The sequence below is a fragment of the Portunus trituberculatus genome, chromosome 5 (genome assembly GCF_017591435.1).
Source record: "Portunus trituberculatus isolate SZX2019 chromosome 5, ASM1759143v1, whole genome shotgun sequence".
Classification (NCBI taxonomy): domain Eukaryota; kingdom Metazoa; phylum Arthropoda; class Malacostraca; order Decapoda; family Portunidae; genus Portunus; species Portunus trituberculatus.
The window spans coordinates 9187296-9204934 of NC_059259.1; the positions used below are offsets into that span (position 1 = coordinate 9187296).

Below are 17639 nucleotides of genomic sequence, written 5' to 3' on the forward strand. Positions count from 1 at the left end.
ACCTCCACCTTGCCTTACCTTGGGCTCAATATGGCGCAGGTGGGCGAGGAGGAGGAGGAAGAGGAGGAGGAGGAGGAACATGTGCTGGACAGTGTCAAGGTGATCCTCTATCTCTCTCTCTCTCTCTCTCTCTCTCTCTCTCTCTCTCTCTCTCTTGACAATTGCATTTTCTCGTTCATTTAGTGAGAAAGAGAGAGAGAGAGAGAGAGAGAGAGAGTCATTCATTCATACATACATACATACAAGTATAAACAAACAAACACACGTATAATGGCAAATGTTTTATTGTTATCAGTATATTCCACCGCTTGTATTAATAATGCACACACATACACACATACATACATACACTGGTTGAGTCAGATATGCAATAAATACAATACAAATAAGTTAGACAGGTGTGTGTCACGTGTGGGGTGGTGGTGGTGGTGGTGGTGGTGGACAGGTATGGGTAGGTAGATAGGTGTAGCCATGGCAGGTGTGTGGCTTGGCTTTGAGCGCAGATGTGGTGCGTGACAGGTGTGTGACAGGTGTGTGACTATAACTATCCACACAGGTGACATACAGACATACAAGCAGGTGTGGGTGTACGTAGACACATGTGCACGGTAGTTACAGGTGTGTGGGCGTGGGAGGTTTGTGGGCGTGACATTAACAGGTATGTGGCAAGAAATAACCAACATCTGGACACACACACACACACACACACACACACACACACACACACACACACACTCACTTAACCGTAATGAGGAATATAAGGATTATAACCATATCCGTATCCGTGACCGTATCCGTGACCGTATCCGTGACCGAAACCGTGACCGTGGCCGTGTCCGTATGGTTGAGGATATCCACCGAAGCCACCGTGTCCGTATCCACCATAACCGTGTCCATATCCGCCATAACCGTGTCCGTATCCGCCATAACCGTGTCCATATCCGCCATAGCCTTGACCTCCGAACAGTGAGCCAATGATACCGCCAAGGAACCTCTGAGATCCTCCTCCTCCCTTGGCTCCGTGTACGCCGCCTCCTGCCGCCTTGCCCTCCACGCCCGCCGCCACCAGCACCACCACCATCAGGAGAACTGCGCCGCGCATCTGTGTGGAAAGCAAGGAGAGGTTGAGAATTTCGTTTTTTTTTTGTTTTTTTTTTAATTTGTTCGTATGTTTGTATTTATTTATTGTTTATGTCCTAGCTGTAGCGCCTGTTAGGTAGAGTAAGGCTAAAATACAAACGAATACAAAGGAAATACAAAGGAAAGCCAAAGGAACACAAAGGAAGGCCAAACTGAAATTAACCCTGACGCCATTACTAGGACTGGTTAGGTTAGGTTAGGTTAGGTTAGGTAAAGGTCAAATACAAAGGAATACAAAGGAAGGCCAAACAGCAACAGCCTGACGCCATCATTGTCAGGGTAGGTGAGGAACACAAAGGAACACAAAGGAAGTTCAAAATACAACACTGTGTCATGACCTTTGTTTGAGTCACGCTTTTATCCTGTTAGTGTGGGAGACTGAGAGAGAGAGAGAGAGAGAGAGAGAGAGAGAGAGAGAGAGAGAGAGAGAGAGAGAGATTAGTTAGTGTGGGAGACAGCGTGAATAGAGGATTGAGGAAACACGGAGAGAAGAAGAAGAAGAGGAGGAGGAGGAGGAGGAGGAGGAAAAGAAACTAGATGAATAAGAAGAAGATATAGAAGAACGAGAACAGAGACAAGAACTAATTAAAAAAAAGAGATGAAGGAAATAAAGAGAAGAAGAAGAAGAGGAGGAGGAAGAAAAGGAATATTATCACACACACACACACACACACACACACACACACACACACACACACACACACACACACACACTGTTATAAGTAGTGACAATAAAGTGTGTGAAATTTAAGTGTGTTTATTGAGACCAAAAGAGAGAGAGAGAGAGAGAGAGAGAGAGAGAGAGTGTGTGTGTGTGTGTGTGTGTGTGTGTTTAGATTTGTAAATAGTTTGTTTAGGAAAGTGTGAAGGTAAACGAAGAAGTAGTGGTAGCAATAATAATCTCTCTCTCTCTCTCTCTCTCTCTCTCTCTCTCTCTCTCTCTCTCTCTCTCTCTCTCTCTCTCTCACCTTGTCTGTTTGGATGTTTACTCCACGAAAGCTGGAGAACAAGTGACGATCTGGGAAGCGTCTGGCCTTTATATACCTCTCCTCCTCTTCCTCCTCTTCCTCTTCTTCTTCCTCTTCTTCCTCCTTTTCTTGCTCCAGTGCCGGAAATACAGTGCCAACGCCTACTCTTTTCTTCCGCTGGGGCAAAAACTTGTTCAGAGAGAGAGAGAGAGAGAGAGAGAGAGAGAGAGAGAGAGAGAGAGAGAGAGAGAGAGATTGGGGGTAATTGGTAATTGGTAAGCAAAAAGAAATGGACACAAGATAATTTTCCCAGAGAGAGAGAGAGAGAGAGACAGACCTTCAATAACAGAGAAAGTAGATCTGTTCTTTAATTAATAAGTCACACATACGTCTCTCTCTCTCTCTCTCTCTCTCTCTCTCTCTCTCTCTCTCTCTCTCTCAAGGTTTCGTCAATCAAATATTCAAAAATTTATAATCTTGACCTGTTCTTATTTTATTTTTCCTTCTTTTTCTTATTTTTCTCTTCTTATTCGTTTATTATCGCCATTTTCTCTTGCTCCCTTCACACACACACACACACACACACACACACACACACACACACACACACACACACACACACACAATTATTTTATTTATTTATGTGAGTTTCTTTGTTTTTTTATTATTAATTGTTTTCATCAATTTTTTCTTATTTTTTCTTTATTCGTCTTTCTTATTTTCCTCATTTATTTATTTTTTTTGTTGTTCTTTTCCGGTTTTTTTTTTTTTTTAGTCCTATTTTCATCTTTCTTTTTTTTTTCTTTTCTTATTTCATTTCTATTTTTTTTCTCAATTTTTCTATTTTTTTCATTATTCACAACTGGTATTTTATTTATTTGTTTATTTATTTATTTATTTATTTATTGGACAGGTGTGTGTGTGTGTGTGTGTGTGTGTGTGTGTGTGTGTGTGTGTGTGTGTGTGTGAAAGGTGATTAGTCTTACCTGTGCTTCCCTCTTTCTTCTTCTCCTTCTTCTTCTTCTTCTTCTTCTTCTCCTTCTTCTTCTTCTCCTTCTTCTTCTTCTCCTTCTTCTTCTTCTTCTTCTTCTTCTTCTGTTTATTTTTTCGTTTTCGTTTTGATTTTTATTTTTTTGTGTTTGTCTGGTGTTGTTGTTGTTGTTTTCTTGTTCTTTTTTCTCCTCCTCCTCCTCCTCCTCCTCCTCCTCCTCCTCCTCCTCCTCCTCCTTTAAATATCACCAGTAGTAACAGTAGTACCCCCTAGTAGTAGTAGTAGTAGTAGTAGTAGTAGTAGTAGTAGTAGTAGTAGTAGTAGTAGTAGTAGTAGTAGTAGTAGTAGTAGTAGTAGTAGTAGTAGTAGTAGTAGTAGTAGTAGTAGTAGTAGTAGTAGTAGTAGTAGTAGTAGTAGTAGTCATTGTCATTGTACGAAGCCATCAACAACGATAAAAATGTCACAGGTATATTTAGCAAGGCCAGAGAGAGAGAGAGAGAGAGAGAGAGAGAGAGAGAGAGGAAGGAAGAAGTGACAACCTTCCTACAAGTAGTTTCCTCCTCTCTCTCTCTCTCTCTCTCTCTCTCTCTCTCTCTCTCTCTCTCTCTCTTCCTTCATCCTTCCTCCTCCTCCCACACACCACGCCCCTCTTTCTTCCTTCCTCTCTCTCTTCCTCCAGCCTTCCTCTTCCTCCCACACCTGTCTCTCTCTCTCTCTCTCTCTCTCTCTCTCTCTCTCTCTCTCTCTCTCTCTCTCTCTCTCTCTCCTCATATGGCTGAAACGTCTCCTCCTCTCACTTCTTTAGAGAGAGAGAGAGAGAGAGAGAGAGAGAGATTACTAAGGCCTATTTCATTTCTCTCCTTGCTCCCACCCACCCTCTCTCTTTCTCTCTCTCTCTCTCTCTCTCTCTCTCTCTCTCTCTCTCTCTCTCTCTGTCAGCGTGAAGGCAAAACGGATTGGATTTCTAAAAATGAACGAGAGAAAATGACATTGAGAGGGAGAGAAATTATGACAAGGAAAAGTAATAGTAGTAGTAGTAGTAGTAGTAGTAGTAGTAGTAGTAGTATAGTAGTAGTAGTAGTAGTAGTAGTAGTAGTAGTAGTAAAATTTTCTTTTCTTCATATATCTTTATTTTATCTTATTTATCACCATCCTTTCTTCTTCTTCTTGTTCATCACCTCCTCCTCCTCCTCCTCCTCCTCCTCCTCCTCCTCCTCCTCCTCTTCCCTTACATTTAATACTTTCCTAATTACCTTTATGTGTTTGTAAATATGTGTCTCTGCCTGTCTGTACACACACACACACACACACACACACACACACACACACACACACACACCTGACCTTTCCTAGTGTTTCCTCCTCCCTCATGACTTGCACACCTTTAATTAGCAGGATCAAGGTAATATCGGGACTTCCTTACCTTGCTCTCTTTTACTAAACTCTCTACAATTTTTTTGGGCATATTTTTATTATTATTATTATTATTTTTGTTTTTCGTCTAATATTTATCTTTTTTTTTATTGTTCATGTTCTGGGTCAGTCTTCCCTCAAGGTGGATAAAATTAGAATGTCTGTCTGTCTCTCTCTCTCTCTCTCTCTCTCTCTCTCTCTCTCTCTCTCTCTCTCTCTCTCTCTCTCTCTCTCTCTCTCTCTCATTCCGAGCTCTAGTTGAAGTGACGTGGGTTTCAAGGGTGTTTTCACGGTTCCAAAGGCTCTAGTTGAAGTGACACAGGTTTCTAAGGATTTTTCACAGGTTCCAAAGGCTCTAGTTGAAGTGACGCGGGTTTTCAAGGGTGTTTTCATGGTTCCAAAAGCTCTAGTTGAAGTGACGCGAGTTTCCAAGGGTGTTTTCACGGTTCCAAAGGCTCTAGTTGAAGTGACGCGGGTTTCCAAGGGTGTTTTCACGGTTCCAAAGGCTCTAGTTGAAGTGACGCGGGTTTCCAAGGGTGTTTTCACGGTTCCAAAGGCTCTAGTTGAAGTGACGCGGGTTTCCAAGAGTGTTTTCACGGTTCCAAAGGCTCTAGTTGAAGTGACACAGGTTTCTAAGGATTTTTCACGGTTCCAAGGACTGCAATTGAAGTGACGCGGGTTTTTAATGTTGTTTTCACGGTTCCAATGGCAGAATGATATGATTTTTACATCAATGACATGAGACAGTGAGTAGTACATCCAGTTTCCAGATCCAGGTACGTTTCTCGCCATTTCTCGTTCCTTATCTCACGTTCCAGTTTGCGAAGGAAAGCAGGTAAGCAGGGAAAAGTTAAGCAGGAGACGGGCCGTAAGTGTGTCAGTCCCGTGATATAAGAGCAGACACGTGACACGCCCTTTATGAAACACACCTGTCTGTTTATATCTGTCTGTTTTCATCTGTCTATCCCCAGCACGTGACACGCTCTCTATGAAACACACCTGTCTGTTTATATCTGTCTGTTTTCATCTGTCTATCTCCATCTGTCTATTTATGTCTGTCTATCTACAGCTGTATCTTCATCTAGGTATCTTCAGCTGTCTGTCTTCATCTGTCTATCTTCATCTTTCAATCTCTCTCTGTTTGTATCTATCTGTCTATCTTTATCAGTCTATCTCCGTCTGTCTATTTCCATCTGTCTATCTTCATCTCTCTCTCTCTCTCTCTCTCTCTCTCTCTCTCTCTCTCTCTCTCTCTCTCTCTCTCTCTCTCTCTCTCTCTCTCTCTCTCTCTCTCTCTCTCTCTCTCTCTCTCTCTCTCTCTCTCTCTCTCTCTCTCTCTCTCTCTCTCTCTCTCTCTCTGACTCACCACTCACAATCTGATTACTGAGTCCACTTCATTCTATCCATCCAACGCTATTTGAGAACCAACCCTTTTATTCTATCCATTTCAAATCTAACTCTGAACTAACTCTTCTTGTACCTATGTCAAGTCTAACTATTGGCCTAACTCTTACTATGTCAAATCTAACTCTTTACTTATTTTCTTATTTCATTTTTTTTTCTTGAGATTGAACCATTTCTGTTTTTTTTATCCTTATTTCATTCTTATTGTATTCCTAAAGATTTTAAACCCTTTCAGTAGCATGACGCGTTTCCATACTCATTCTGGTGACTATTTGGTGATTTTCTACAGCTTCAGAAACTCATGTGGGTGGATTAAGATAGTGAAGACTGTGGCCATTAATCTTCTGACCTCCATAGACCCTTCCTAATGTCAATAAAATGGTGTTATCGTAGCCAAACTGTCTTAAAATACCCTAGAAACATGTCAAACTGTCTTAAAATGCCCTAAAAACATGAGTCTCCATATTCATTTTGGTGACTATTTGGCGATTTTATACAGCTTCAGAAACTCATGGTGGGTGGATTAAGATAGTGAAGACTGTGGCCATTAATCTTGTGACCTCCATAGACCCTTCCTAATGTCAATAAAATGGTCTAATCGTAGTCAAACTGTCTTAAAATGCCCTCTAAACAAGCCAATGAAATGCCTCAAAACATGCCAAATCGTCTTAAAATGCCCTAAAAACCATGAATCTCCATATTTTTCTTTTTCACTCTAGTTACCTTTTTGATGATTTTATACACCTTCAGAAACTCATGGAGGGATTAAAATAGTGAAGACTGTGGCCATTAATCTTCTGACCTCCATAGACCCTTCCTGATACAAATAGAATGGTCTAATCGTACACAAATCTCAAGGTAAAAATGTGTCCCAGTACTGAAGAGGGCTAATTCTTGGTACTCTATATGTGTTTGTCTCTCTATTCTTTATTTATCATCCAAACACGCCAGTTGATAAAAGAAAACGAGCGAACAAGATAGAAGAGAGTCAGAAGGCGAATTTAGTTACCCAGAAGGCCTCAGCATCTCAGTAAAGGAAAGTAAGCAACCGAGAAACTGTAGGGTAGCTTGCTTTACATCTGAAGCAAACAAACGAGGAGGCAAACAGACAGACAGACAGACAGACAGATACTCAGGCATGTCTCACCCAAGTCTTTAAACCAAAAAAAATGTAGGATTGTTTTTACACACCAAACAAAAACAAACAAAAATGCAAACAGATAAACAGACAGACAGCCACTCAGCACAAACACGCATGTCTCACCCCAGTCTTAAAAAAAAAAATATAGGATCGCTTTTACACACCAAATCAAAACAAGAAAGCAAACAGACAGACAGACAGACAGACAGACAAACAGACAGACAGATACTCACGCAAGTTTCACCCCAGCCTCTTAAAGCAAAAAAAAACTGTAGGCTTTTTACACACCAAACAAAAACAAACAAGAAAGCAAACAAACAGACAGACAGACAGACAGACAGCAAACACGCATTCTTCACACACTACACAAGCAAGGAGACAGACAAACAGACAGCAAACACATTCTCGCATTTTTTACACAAACAAGTAAACAAAACAAACAAACAGACAGACAGACAGACAGACAGCAAACATATTCCTCACACTCTCTTCATAAACATGTAGACAAAACATGCAAACAGACAGACAGACAGACAGAAAACACGTGTTACTCACAGCCTTTACATAAACAATTAAACAAAACAAGCAAACACAGACAGACAGACAGACAGATAGGCAGACAAACAGACAAACAGACAGACAGACGCATTTAATTGCTATCATGGAGGAAAGTGGAGGTAATGTGGAGGGAGAGAGGGAGGAAAGAACAGGAGATAATGGAGGGAAACATGAATTAATAGCCCAAACATACACACATTTCAAACACTGCTAGCCATTCTCAAACACAAACACGGCTAGCTATTTTGAAACACTTCTGGCTATTCAAAAAAAACTGCTAGCTATTCTAAAACAGATAGCTATTTTAAAACACTGCTAACTATTTTAAAACACTGTTAAAGCTATTCTCAAACACAAACGCAAACACTGCTAGCTAGTTTAAAACACTGCTAACTATTTTAAAACACCGCTAACTATTCACAAACACAAACACAAACACTGCTAGCTATTCTAAAACACTGCTAGCTATTCTAAAACACAAACACAAACACTGCTAGCTATTTTAAAACACTGCTAACTATTCTAAAACACAAACACAAACACTGCTAGCTATTCTAAAACACTGTTAACTATTTTAAAACACTGCTAACTATTCTCAAACACAAACACAAACACTGCTAGCTATTTTAAAACACTAACTATTTTAAAACACTGCTAACTATTCACAAACACAAACACAAACACTGCTAGCTATTTTAAAACACTGCTAACTATTCTAAAATACTGCTAGCTATTCTAAAACACTGCTAACTATTTTAAAACACCGCTAACTATTCACAAACACGAACACAAACACTGCTAGCTATTTTAAAACACTGCTAACTATTCTAAAATACTGCTAGCTATTTAAAACACTGCTAGCTATTTAAAACACAAATACAAACACTGCTAGCTATTCTAAAACACTGCTAACTATTCTAAAACACTGCTAGCTATTCTCAAACACAAATACAAACACTGCTAGCTATTTTAAAACACTGCTAATTATTCTAAAATACTGCTAGTTATTTAAAACACTGCTAGCTATTTAAAACACAAACACAAACACTGCTAGCTATTCTAAAACACTGCTAGCTATTCTCAAACACAAACACAAACTCTGCTAGCCATTTTAAAACACTGCTAGCTATTTTAAAACACTGCTAGCTATTTTAAAACACTGCTAGCTCTTCTCAAACACAAACACTATTTAGACAAGAGAGCCTTCAAAACGAGTCTTCAGGTGGTAAAAGGGATCCAGAAAACACACTAGAAAAGCACAAAAAAATGGAAAAATTTCTTGTGTTAGTCATTTCCTCTGGTGACCTTAGCGAGCGCTGTGTTAGGTCAGGGTTGGCACTACTTTCTACCGCGGAGGACTGGGATTCCCGCTCGCCCACTGCCATGCCGCCTTTGTCCTCCCTCCCTCCCCCCTCTCTCTCTCTCTCTCTCTCTCTCTCTCTTATATTGTTTTGTGTATTCCATTCGTACCGCTTCTTCTCTTCCTCGTCTTCTTATTTCCATCTCTTCTTCTTCCCTTCTCTTCTACGTCTTCTCTTCTTTCTTCCTCCTCTTCTTCATCTCCTTCCTTCTCCTTTTCCTTATCTTCTTCATCTCCGTCCTTTTTTTTTTTTCGTCTCCTTCGAATTCTCTTCCTCATTATCTTCCTATTTCTCCTCTTCCTCCTCTCTTTTCTTTCCTCTTTCTTTTATCCTTTCCTCTTCTCTTTCTCCTTTGCATCACCCTCCTTCTCTATCTCCTCTGCATCAGCCTGCTCCTCTTCCTCCTCTCTTCCTTCGTCTTCCTCCTCTTCCTACTCTTCAGTCGACCTCCTTTTCCTCGTTACCCTTCTCTTCTTCGTCCTCCTCCTCCTCCTCCTCCTCCTCCTCCTCCTCCTCCCTGTCCACAAGAAGGAGGAAGGAAGTGCAAGAGAGAATTATTAATCAAGATGAAGAGATGAATGCATAAGTTTTGTCGTTTGTTTGTTCGTGTGTCTGTTTGTTTGTCTGTCTGTTTGTCTGTCTGTCTGTCTGTCTGTCTGTCTGTCTGTTTATCTGCTTATTGTTAATTTGTTTCTCTGTTTCTATTTTGTCTGTTTTTGTTTATCTTGTTTGGTGTATTCTCTCTCTCTCTCTCTCTCTCTCTCTCTCTCTCTCTCTCTCTCTCTCTGGTAGTGTTTTGTTTTTCCTTTGTGTTCTAATGCCAGTGTTTCTCTTTTTGTGTTGGTCTCGACACAGTTAGAACACTTTGCTGACCACTTCACCACAAACATCAACCACAACGCTCTCAACACACTTCTTCACCACCACCACCACCATCACCATCACCACCACCACCATCACCACCACCACCACCACCATCACCACCACCACCACCATTGAAGTGTCGCGGGTTTTTAAGAGTGTTTCTACGGTTCTAAAGGCTTCTAATGTAAAGATACGTAAAACTAGTACTAGATTTTCATGCTTTTCATTACAACAACCTTTCCTTTTTAACATTTAACCCCTTCAGTACTGAGACACATTTATACCTTGAGATTTGTGTGTGATTAGACCATTTTATTGACATTAGGAAGGGTCTATGGAGGTCGTAAGATTAATAACCACAGTCTTCACTATTTTAAACCCCCACATGAGTTTCTGAAGCTGTATAAAATCACCAAATAGTCACCAGAATGAATATGGAAACGCGTCATGGTACTGAAGGGGTTAAGAACGTAAGAGGAAGCTGCAAGAGTCTTTAGTGCCTACACGTGGCAGTCCCTGTATGAACAAAGCTATTTAATTCCATCCATCACCCCCCTCCATATATCTATCCAATCTTCTTTAACCTCTCCAGTACCGGGACGCATTTCCATATTCATTCTGGTGACTATTTGGTGATTTTACACAGCTTCAGAAACTTATGTGGGGGATTAGAATACTGACTGTGGCCCTTAATCTTCTGACCTCCATAGACCCTTCCTAATGTCAACAAAATCGTCTAATCTTACACAAAACTCAAAGTAAAAAAATGCGTCCCAGTACTGAAGGGGTTAAATCTCCCTGTTGACTCACCACTCACATGATACCTGAGTTTCTTCCATTCAACACCCACTCTGACATACACTAAACATTATTAATAGGACGAGAGAGAGAGAGAGAGAGTGTGTGTGTGTGTGTGTGTGTGTGTTACTTTTCCTATATTTAGAGTGAGTGAGTGGGTGTTTGAGTGAGAGGGTAAGTGGGTGAGTGTTTTTTTTCCTAATTTGAGTGAGAGTGAGAGTGAGAGAGAGAATATGCCAGTTTTCCAGAGCATTGCGAGGGTCTTCCAGCCCTGTGCCCTTGATCCTGCCCGCGCTATTGTTCATGGGGGGGGAGGAGGAGGAGGAGGAGGAGGAGACGAAGAAGAAGAAGAAGAAGAAAAAGAAGAAGAAGAAGAAGAAGAAGAAGAAGAAGAAGAAGAAAAAGAAGAAAAAGAAGAAGGAGAAGAGGAGGAGGAGGAGAAGGAGGAGGAGGAGGAGGAGGAGAAGGAGGAGGAGGGAGGGTCTATCATCTCGTACAGGTATGAAACAAGAAGAACAGGTAAAAGTTGAAGAAAAGGAAAAGGAAGGGAGGAGGAGGAGGAGGAGGAGGAGGAGGAGGAGGAGGAGGAGGAAGATATGTGTAGGAGGGGGACGAGAAGGAAAAGGCGGAGAAAGAAGAAAAACAACAACAACAACAACAACTCTAAATAGAATAATAAGAACAGAAGACGGAGAAGAATGAATTAAAGAAAGAAAGAAAGAAAGAAAAGAAGAGAAGAGAAGAGAAGAGAAAGGAAGAACATATGAAAAAGATCAACACACACACACACACACACACACACACACACACACACACACACACACACACACACACACACACACACACGTTTACCTGCATATCTTACCCTCCTCCTTCCCTTCCCTTCCCTCTCCCACTTCTCCCTTGTCTGTCCCTCACCTTGCAAACCCCTCCCCTCTCCCTCTTTCCCCCTCTCCCTCTCTCCCTCGTTCCCTCAAGGTCGCCTCCGTCAGTATTCTCACATCCCTTCTTGTTTCCTTGTCTTGTTTGTCTGGGTATGGAAAGGTGTTACATGGTGATGTTTTGCTTATTTTTTGCTTATTTTGGGGTATTGGTTGATTGTGTCCCGTGAAATACTCATGGTGAACTGTGTCGGTGTTTTGGGGTGTTGTGGAGTGTTTATCCGCTGGGAGATGTGGAAATAATATACTCCTAATGCTATTTTTTAAAACCTACTAGCTCGGTTTGGCTACTAGAATCATGCTCCATTCGTAGTACTTTTCAATTTAATGTGTTTACTGGGATAACATTAGTAACAGTATTTAAACATCACTGGCAGGTTTTTTTGGTGTCTATATTCATGCCCCGCTTAGAGACAACATTCCTAACCTCATTTATAAACACTACTCTCAGTTTATTTGGATGCATATTCATCTCCATTCCTAACACTATTTATAAACATCACTGGCAGGTTTTTTTTTTGCGTCTATATCCATGCCCCATTTAGTGACATCATTCCTAACCTCATTTATAAACAAGTACTACTCTTTTTATTTTATTTTGTTGTTGTTTTTAGGGCGGGGAGGTTGTATAATAATTCCCATTCCTAACACTATTTATAAACATCACTAGCAGTCTTTTGGCGTCTATATCCTTGCCCCATTTAGAGACAACACTCCTAACCTCATTTATAGACACCACTCTCGGGTTCTTGGCTGTATATTCATGCTCCATTCAGAGATAACATTCGTATCACTATTCACATCACTCACACGTATTTTGGTGTCTATATTCATGTCCCATTTAGAGATAACACTCTTGACCCCTTCTGTACCGGGACGCGTTTCCATATTCACTCTGCTAACTATTTTGTGAGTTTATAAGCTTCAGAAACTTATGTAGGGGATTAAAATAGTGAAAACTGTGGCCATTAATCTTCTGATATCCATAGACCTTTCCTAATGTCAATAAAATGGTCTAATCGTACACAAATCTCAAGATATAAATGTGTCCCAGTACTGAAGGGGTGAAGAGACATTGCATTAAAGGTGAATGAATTTGTAGATTGCCTATAAAGTGTGGTTAGATTGAAACTAGAGAGAAATAAGCTAAAATATAAATAAATCAGGTTTCTGGCTTTCTATTCATGACCCATTCCGAGACAACACTTCTCTTGTAAATACCACTGGCAGGTTTGAGTCGCCCACCATTGAAGTAAGTAAATGACTGTATTCCTGCCACTACTTCTGACCGCTGCTGGCAGGTTTGTGTTGCCCCTAGAGTGATTATTCAGTGAGATATAACATGTCCTAGATAACATGTCCCACCACTACTACTGTTCATTGCTATTTTATTTATTTCCGTTTTATTTGACTTTGAACACCTGCCGCCATGTTTCTTTAACCCCTTCAGTATCATGACGCGTTTCCATATTCATTCTGGTGACTATTTGGTGATTTTATACAGCCTCAGAAACTCATGTGGGGGATTAAAATAGTGAAGACTGTGGCCATTAATCTTGTGACCTCCATACACCCTTCCTAATGCCAATAAAATGGTCTAATCGTACACAAATCTCAAGGTAAAAATATGTCCCAGTACTGAAGAGGTTAAAATAGTAAAGACTGTGACCATTAAGCTTGTGACCTCCATACATCCTTCCTAATGTCAATAAAATGGTCCAATCGTACACAAATCTCAAGATAAAAAAGAAAATGTGTCCCAGCACTGAAGGGGTTAACTTATTTCATTTTTCATAAGTGAGAGAGTAAGAGCGTGTTTTGTTATAATGAGTTAATGAGTTGAGTGACTTTTATAATTTCCAGGAGAGAAAAAAAAATGTAAAGAAAAATCAAAGAGTACGGTCTAGCTGAGTCTGCCATTATGAGTCTACGTTTTCTGTGTTACACCAGAAAAAGTTTAGCAGAGGAACCTTCAGACAAAAGTGATGCGTAAGTACTCTTAATACATGACAGGACGAGGTGGGGAAAAGGTGGCGAGTCATAATAATGGTCTTCAAACAGCTAAAGCCAAGACAGAGACCAGTGTTAAGCCAGGCCATGCTTACATACTTACAGTTATCAGTAATAGGGAGTTTTAACCCCTTCAGTACTGGGACACATTTTTACCTTGAGATTTGTGTACGATTAGACCATTTTATTGACATTAGGAAGGATCTATGGAGGGCAGAAGATTAATTGCCACAGTCTTTTCACTATTCTAACCCTTTCAATACTGGGACACATTTTTACCTTGAGATTTGTATACGATTAGACCATTTTATTGATATTATGAAGGGCAGAAGATTATTGGTCACAGTCTTTACTATTTTAACCCCTTCAGTACTGGGACACATTTTTACTTTGCGATTTGTGTACGATTAGACCATTTTATTGACATTATGAAGGTCACAAGATTAATGGCCACAGTCCTCACTATTTCAATCCCCCACATGAGTTTCTGAAGCTGTATAAAATCACCAAATAGTCACCAGAATGAATATGGAAACGCGTCGTGGTACTGAAGGGATTAAAAGAAGATCAGAGACATGGATGGAGATGATAGATGGAATTAGATAGCTTTGCTCATACAGGAACTGCCATGTGTAAGCCTAACAGATTCTTGCAGCTTCCTTTTTTCTGTGTTCTTTTGTTCTTATTTATAACTTCTGTTCTGACCTATGCACGATTTCCAATTATCCTATTCTTAACCCCTTCGGTACTGGGACGCGTTTCCATATTCATTCTGGTGACTTTCTACAGCTTCAGAATCTCATGTAGGGGATTAAAATAGTGAGGACTGTGGCCATTAACCTTCTGACCTCCATAGACCTTTCCTAATATCAATAAAATGGTCTAATCGTACACAAATTTCAAGGTGAAAATGTGTCCCAGTACTGAAAGGGTTAAAATAGTGAGGACTGTGGCTATTAATCTTCTGACCTCCATAGACCCTTCCTAATATCAATAAAATGGTCTAATCGTACACAAATTTCAAGGTGAAAATGTGTCCCAGTACTGAAAGGGTTGAAATAGTGAGGACTGTGGCTATTAATCTTCTGACCTCCATAGACCTTTCCTAATATCAATAAATGGTCTAATCGTACACAAATTTCGAGGTAAAAATGTGTTCCAGTACTGAAGGGGTTAAGATCAAATCACGTAGCATCAGATCCGTTCATCAGTGTTTCCATGATAACTCGATCAGTGTTAGGAGAGATATGGAGGTGTTAGTACGAATGATAAGGGTTTTGTTCATATAAATTATCTACGTGTATAATTTTAAAACAACGATGAATATATAAGTAGTAGTAGTAGTAGTAGTAGTATAATGAATTTTGTATGTATGTATATGTCAGGGTTGTATAAATTAACTACTTCATACACACATACACACACTCACTTAACTAAAACTTCCACACACAAGGAGAAAGAATAATGTATGGAATATGAGGAAGGTACGAGAATTGTTGCGCAATGTACGAGGTCGTGGCGCAAGGAGCATAACAGCTTCCCTCCTAAAGCATTATTCATCACGTCTTATTCCTCTCATTCATTTTCATACAGGAAGCGAGATTATTCACGATATTATGCATAGATTATATTACTCTCTCTCTCTCTCTCTCTCTCTCTCTCTCTCTCTCTCTCTCTCTCTCTCTCTCTCTCAACTATTGTACAGCAACAATACACATGCTAGCACACACGTACACCATTTCTCTCTCTCTCTCTCTTTCTCTCTCTCTCTCTCTCTCTCTCTCTCTCTCTCTCTCTCTCTTATAAATCATTAACAGGTAACATGAAAGATAACGTTAATTTTAGCAGAGAGAGAGAGAGAGAGAGAGAACGGAAGCGTAAAAAATAAACATAGATAAGATATTTCCGATTTTTTTTTTTTATTGTTATTATTCTTTATCAGTCTCCTCCTCCTCCTCTCCTCCTCCTCCTCCTCTTCCTCCTCCTCCTCCTCCTCCTCAATCTATCTATTAAAACAGGTAAATGCATACGTGCTTCCTCTCTTTCCTCCTCCTCCTCCTCCTCCTCCTCTCGTCTTTCCTCCCTGTTCTCTTTCCCTCCCTCCCCAAGCCTAACCTTTCCAGCCGCTCTCTAACTGGAGAGAGAGAGAGAGAGAGAGAGAGAGAGAGAGAGAGAGAGAGAGAGAGAGAGAGAGAGTAATGAATTAACCTATTAAATCTCCCATGTCATACGATCCTTCCATAGCAAAGAGTCAGCGGGGGACATGAAAACCAGCAAATTTAATGTGTCCTATGATGAAAAGCTCCATTGATTTCTGGTGTAGGTGAAGACGCGAGCCATGTCACGTATCAAGCTTCATGCATCCCTCCCCGCTCTGCTTGCCACTCTAACCCGCCCCGGCGTATATAACCCGCGTCTTCTCCCACCCATTACCTCCCTCATCCTTTCCCCCTTCCCCTTTGCACCAATGGCCACTCTCTCAAGAAGTGTATATGGATTTATGACAGTATTATCCGTCTTGTTATGTTTTCCTACCTCCATGAATCCCCGACGTGTATTTCTCCTATTATTTCCATTAGTGGGTTCCATCAGGGTGTTATGTATGTGGAAGTGTAATGGGTGGAAGTGCTAATGGGTGTCCAGTGGCTGCGTGTATGGGTGGTGTATGGGAAGCCGCAGGTGGGAGGGTGAAAAAGGGAAAACATCTTTCTTCAGGCATGTTTTTTGTGGTGTCCTATGCCATGTTTTCCTCCTTGGGGTAGATTTACCATTTTTCCCGAGCTCTGGGATATTATTACGTGGGTTTGGGTAGTGCGGCTTGTTAGTTAGGGACATATAGTGAGTTTGCTACCAATACCATAGTCCTGCAAAGCGTAGAAAACATATGTAGACCGTTATACAACTTGCTACAGCTGCCAGGTCCCCGAGGAGGTGGTCAAGGGACGCGTTATTTTGGCAGTGCGGTCGGCGTTCACCTGAGCCTGGCGTATATTGTAACAAACTCAAGGAAATCTTTTAATAATTCTTCCTTGAACGTCATCATATTTCCTGTGCTTTCACCGCCACAAGCATTCTGGCGAGCGAATCACAACACACGGACGCCTCAAGTTCACCGAGTCCTGTGTTCTCATTGGTCGCCTGAACGCCCCTGCCTATCCTCCCCATTCTTTCCATTAACTCCCCATCCCACGACACTTTGGAATGAGTAAATAACATCATACAACTCCATGCAGCAAACATCACCATTTCCCACCATCAGTTTCCCCTGCAATGGCTGTTAAGGGGAGCCAATCACAACGCAGTATTGGCTCTGGTCAGGGTGAAGGCGGACGGTGATTGGTCGCCTGCAGCCCCGCCCCGAATAGCCGCCCCGCAATTTGTACCTCCCGAACTCCTCTCCTTTGTTGGCGTCGGGGAGTAAACATTGCCATTTTCCACCCCAACGCCCTCCACCCTTGACATGGCACTGCAGGGGCGGGCGGGAGGTGAGTGTGGCGCGGCGCTCTAACCCCCAAAACCCCGAAAAGACAATAAACCAAACCCAAAATCCGAAAAAAGTGAAATCTTAGGCACTCGCGAATTTGGTGGAGGTGAAAAGTTCGCGCTTCGGGGAGATTGGCGGGGTGGAAAGTTTGGCGTATTGATGCTGGTGGCTGTGTGGACCCATATGAAGTGTATTTCGCCCCCGTGTGAGCATCATTGCGGGGGGCCAGCCGGTGTGTGATGGGCGGGGAGGCTTGGGCGGGAGTGAGAGAGAGAGGGAGCAGTGAATGAATCTTAGCATTACTTAAGAGTGTTGGAGATGGTGAGACAGGAGTGAGAGCCCAGCCGTGTACAGCAGCCCCTGTAGGCGGTGGGAGGCCCCCAGTAACCCTCCCTGGCAGCCACGCGCGTCCTCCACCCTACCACCTCTCGTCCACCACCCCAGCTCACCCCAGCACAACCCAGGACATGAGGTTATTATGCTTCTAGTGTTCCTCCTCCCAGCGCGCACCAGGAGGCAGAAATCCGGGATATTTTTGAGTTATTATCGATTTTTATGTGTCCGTG

At 41.5% G+C, this 17639-nt stretch overlaps 1 protein-coding gene across 1 annotated transcript; it reads right to left on the reverse strand.

Annotated features, from left to right (window-relative positions):
- Positions 1–266: 266 nt before the first annotated feature.
- Positions 267–2215, reverse strand: LOC123515444 (keratin-associated protein 21-1-like). Its single transcript, XM_045274014.1, has 2 exons — positions 2109–2215; positions 267–1102 (listed from the first exon to the last, which is right to left on the reverse strand). The coding sequence occupies exon 2, from the start codon at positions 1100–1102 to the stop codon at positions 740–742; it is 363 nt and encodes a 120-aa protein (XP_045129949.1). The 5' UTR covers positions 2109–2215; the 3' UTR covers positions 267–739.
- Between the last annotated feature and the right edge of the window lie 15424 nt (positions 2216–17639).

Bases quoted from the DNA above. Each gene is read 5' to 3' on its own strand.
- LOC123515444 (XM_045274014.1), bottom strand. From the start codon at position 1,102: ATGCGCGGCGCAGTTCTCCTGATGGTGGTGGTGCTGGTGGCGGCGGGC.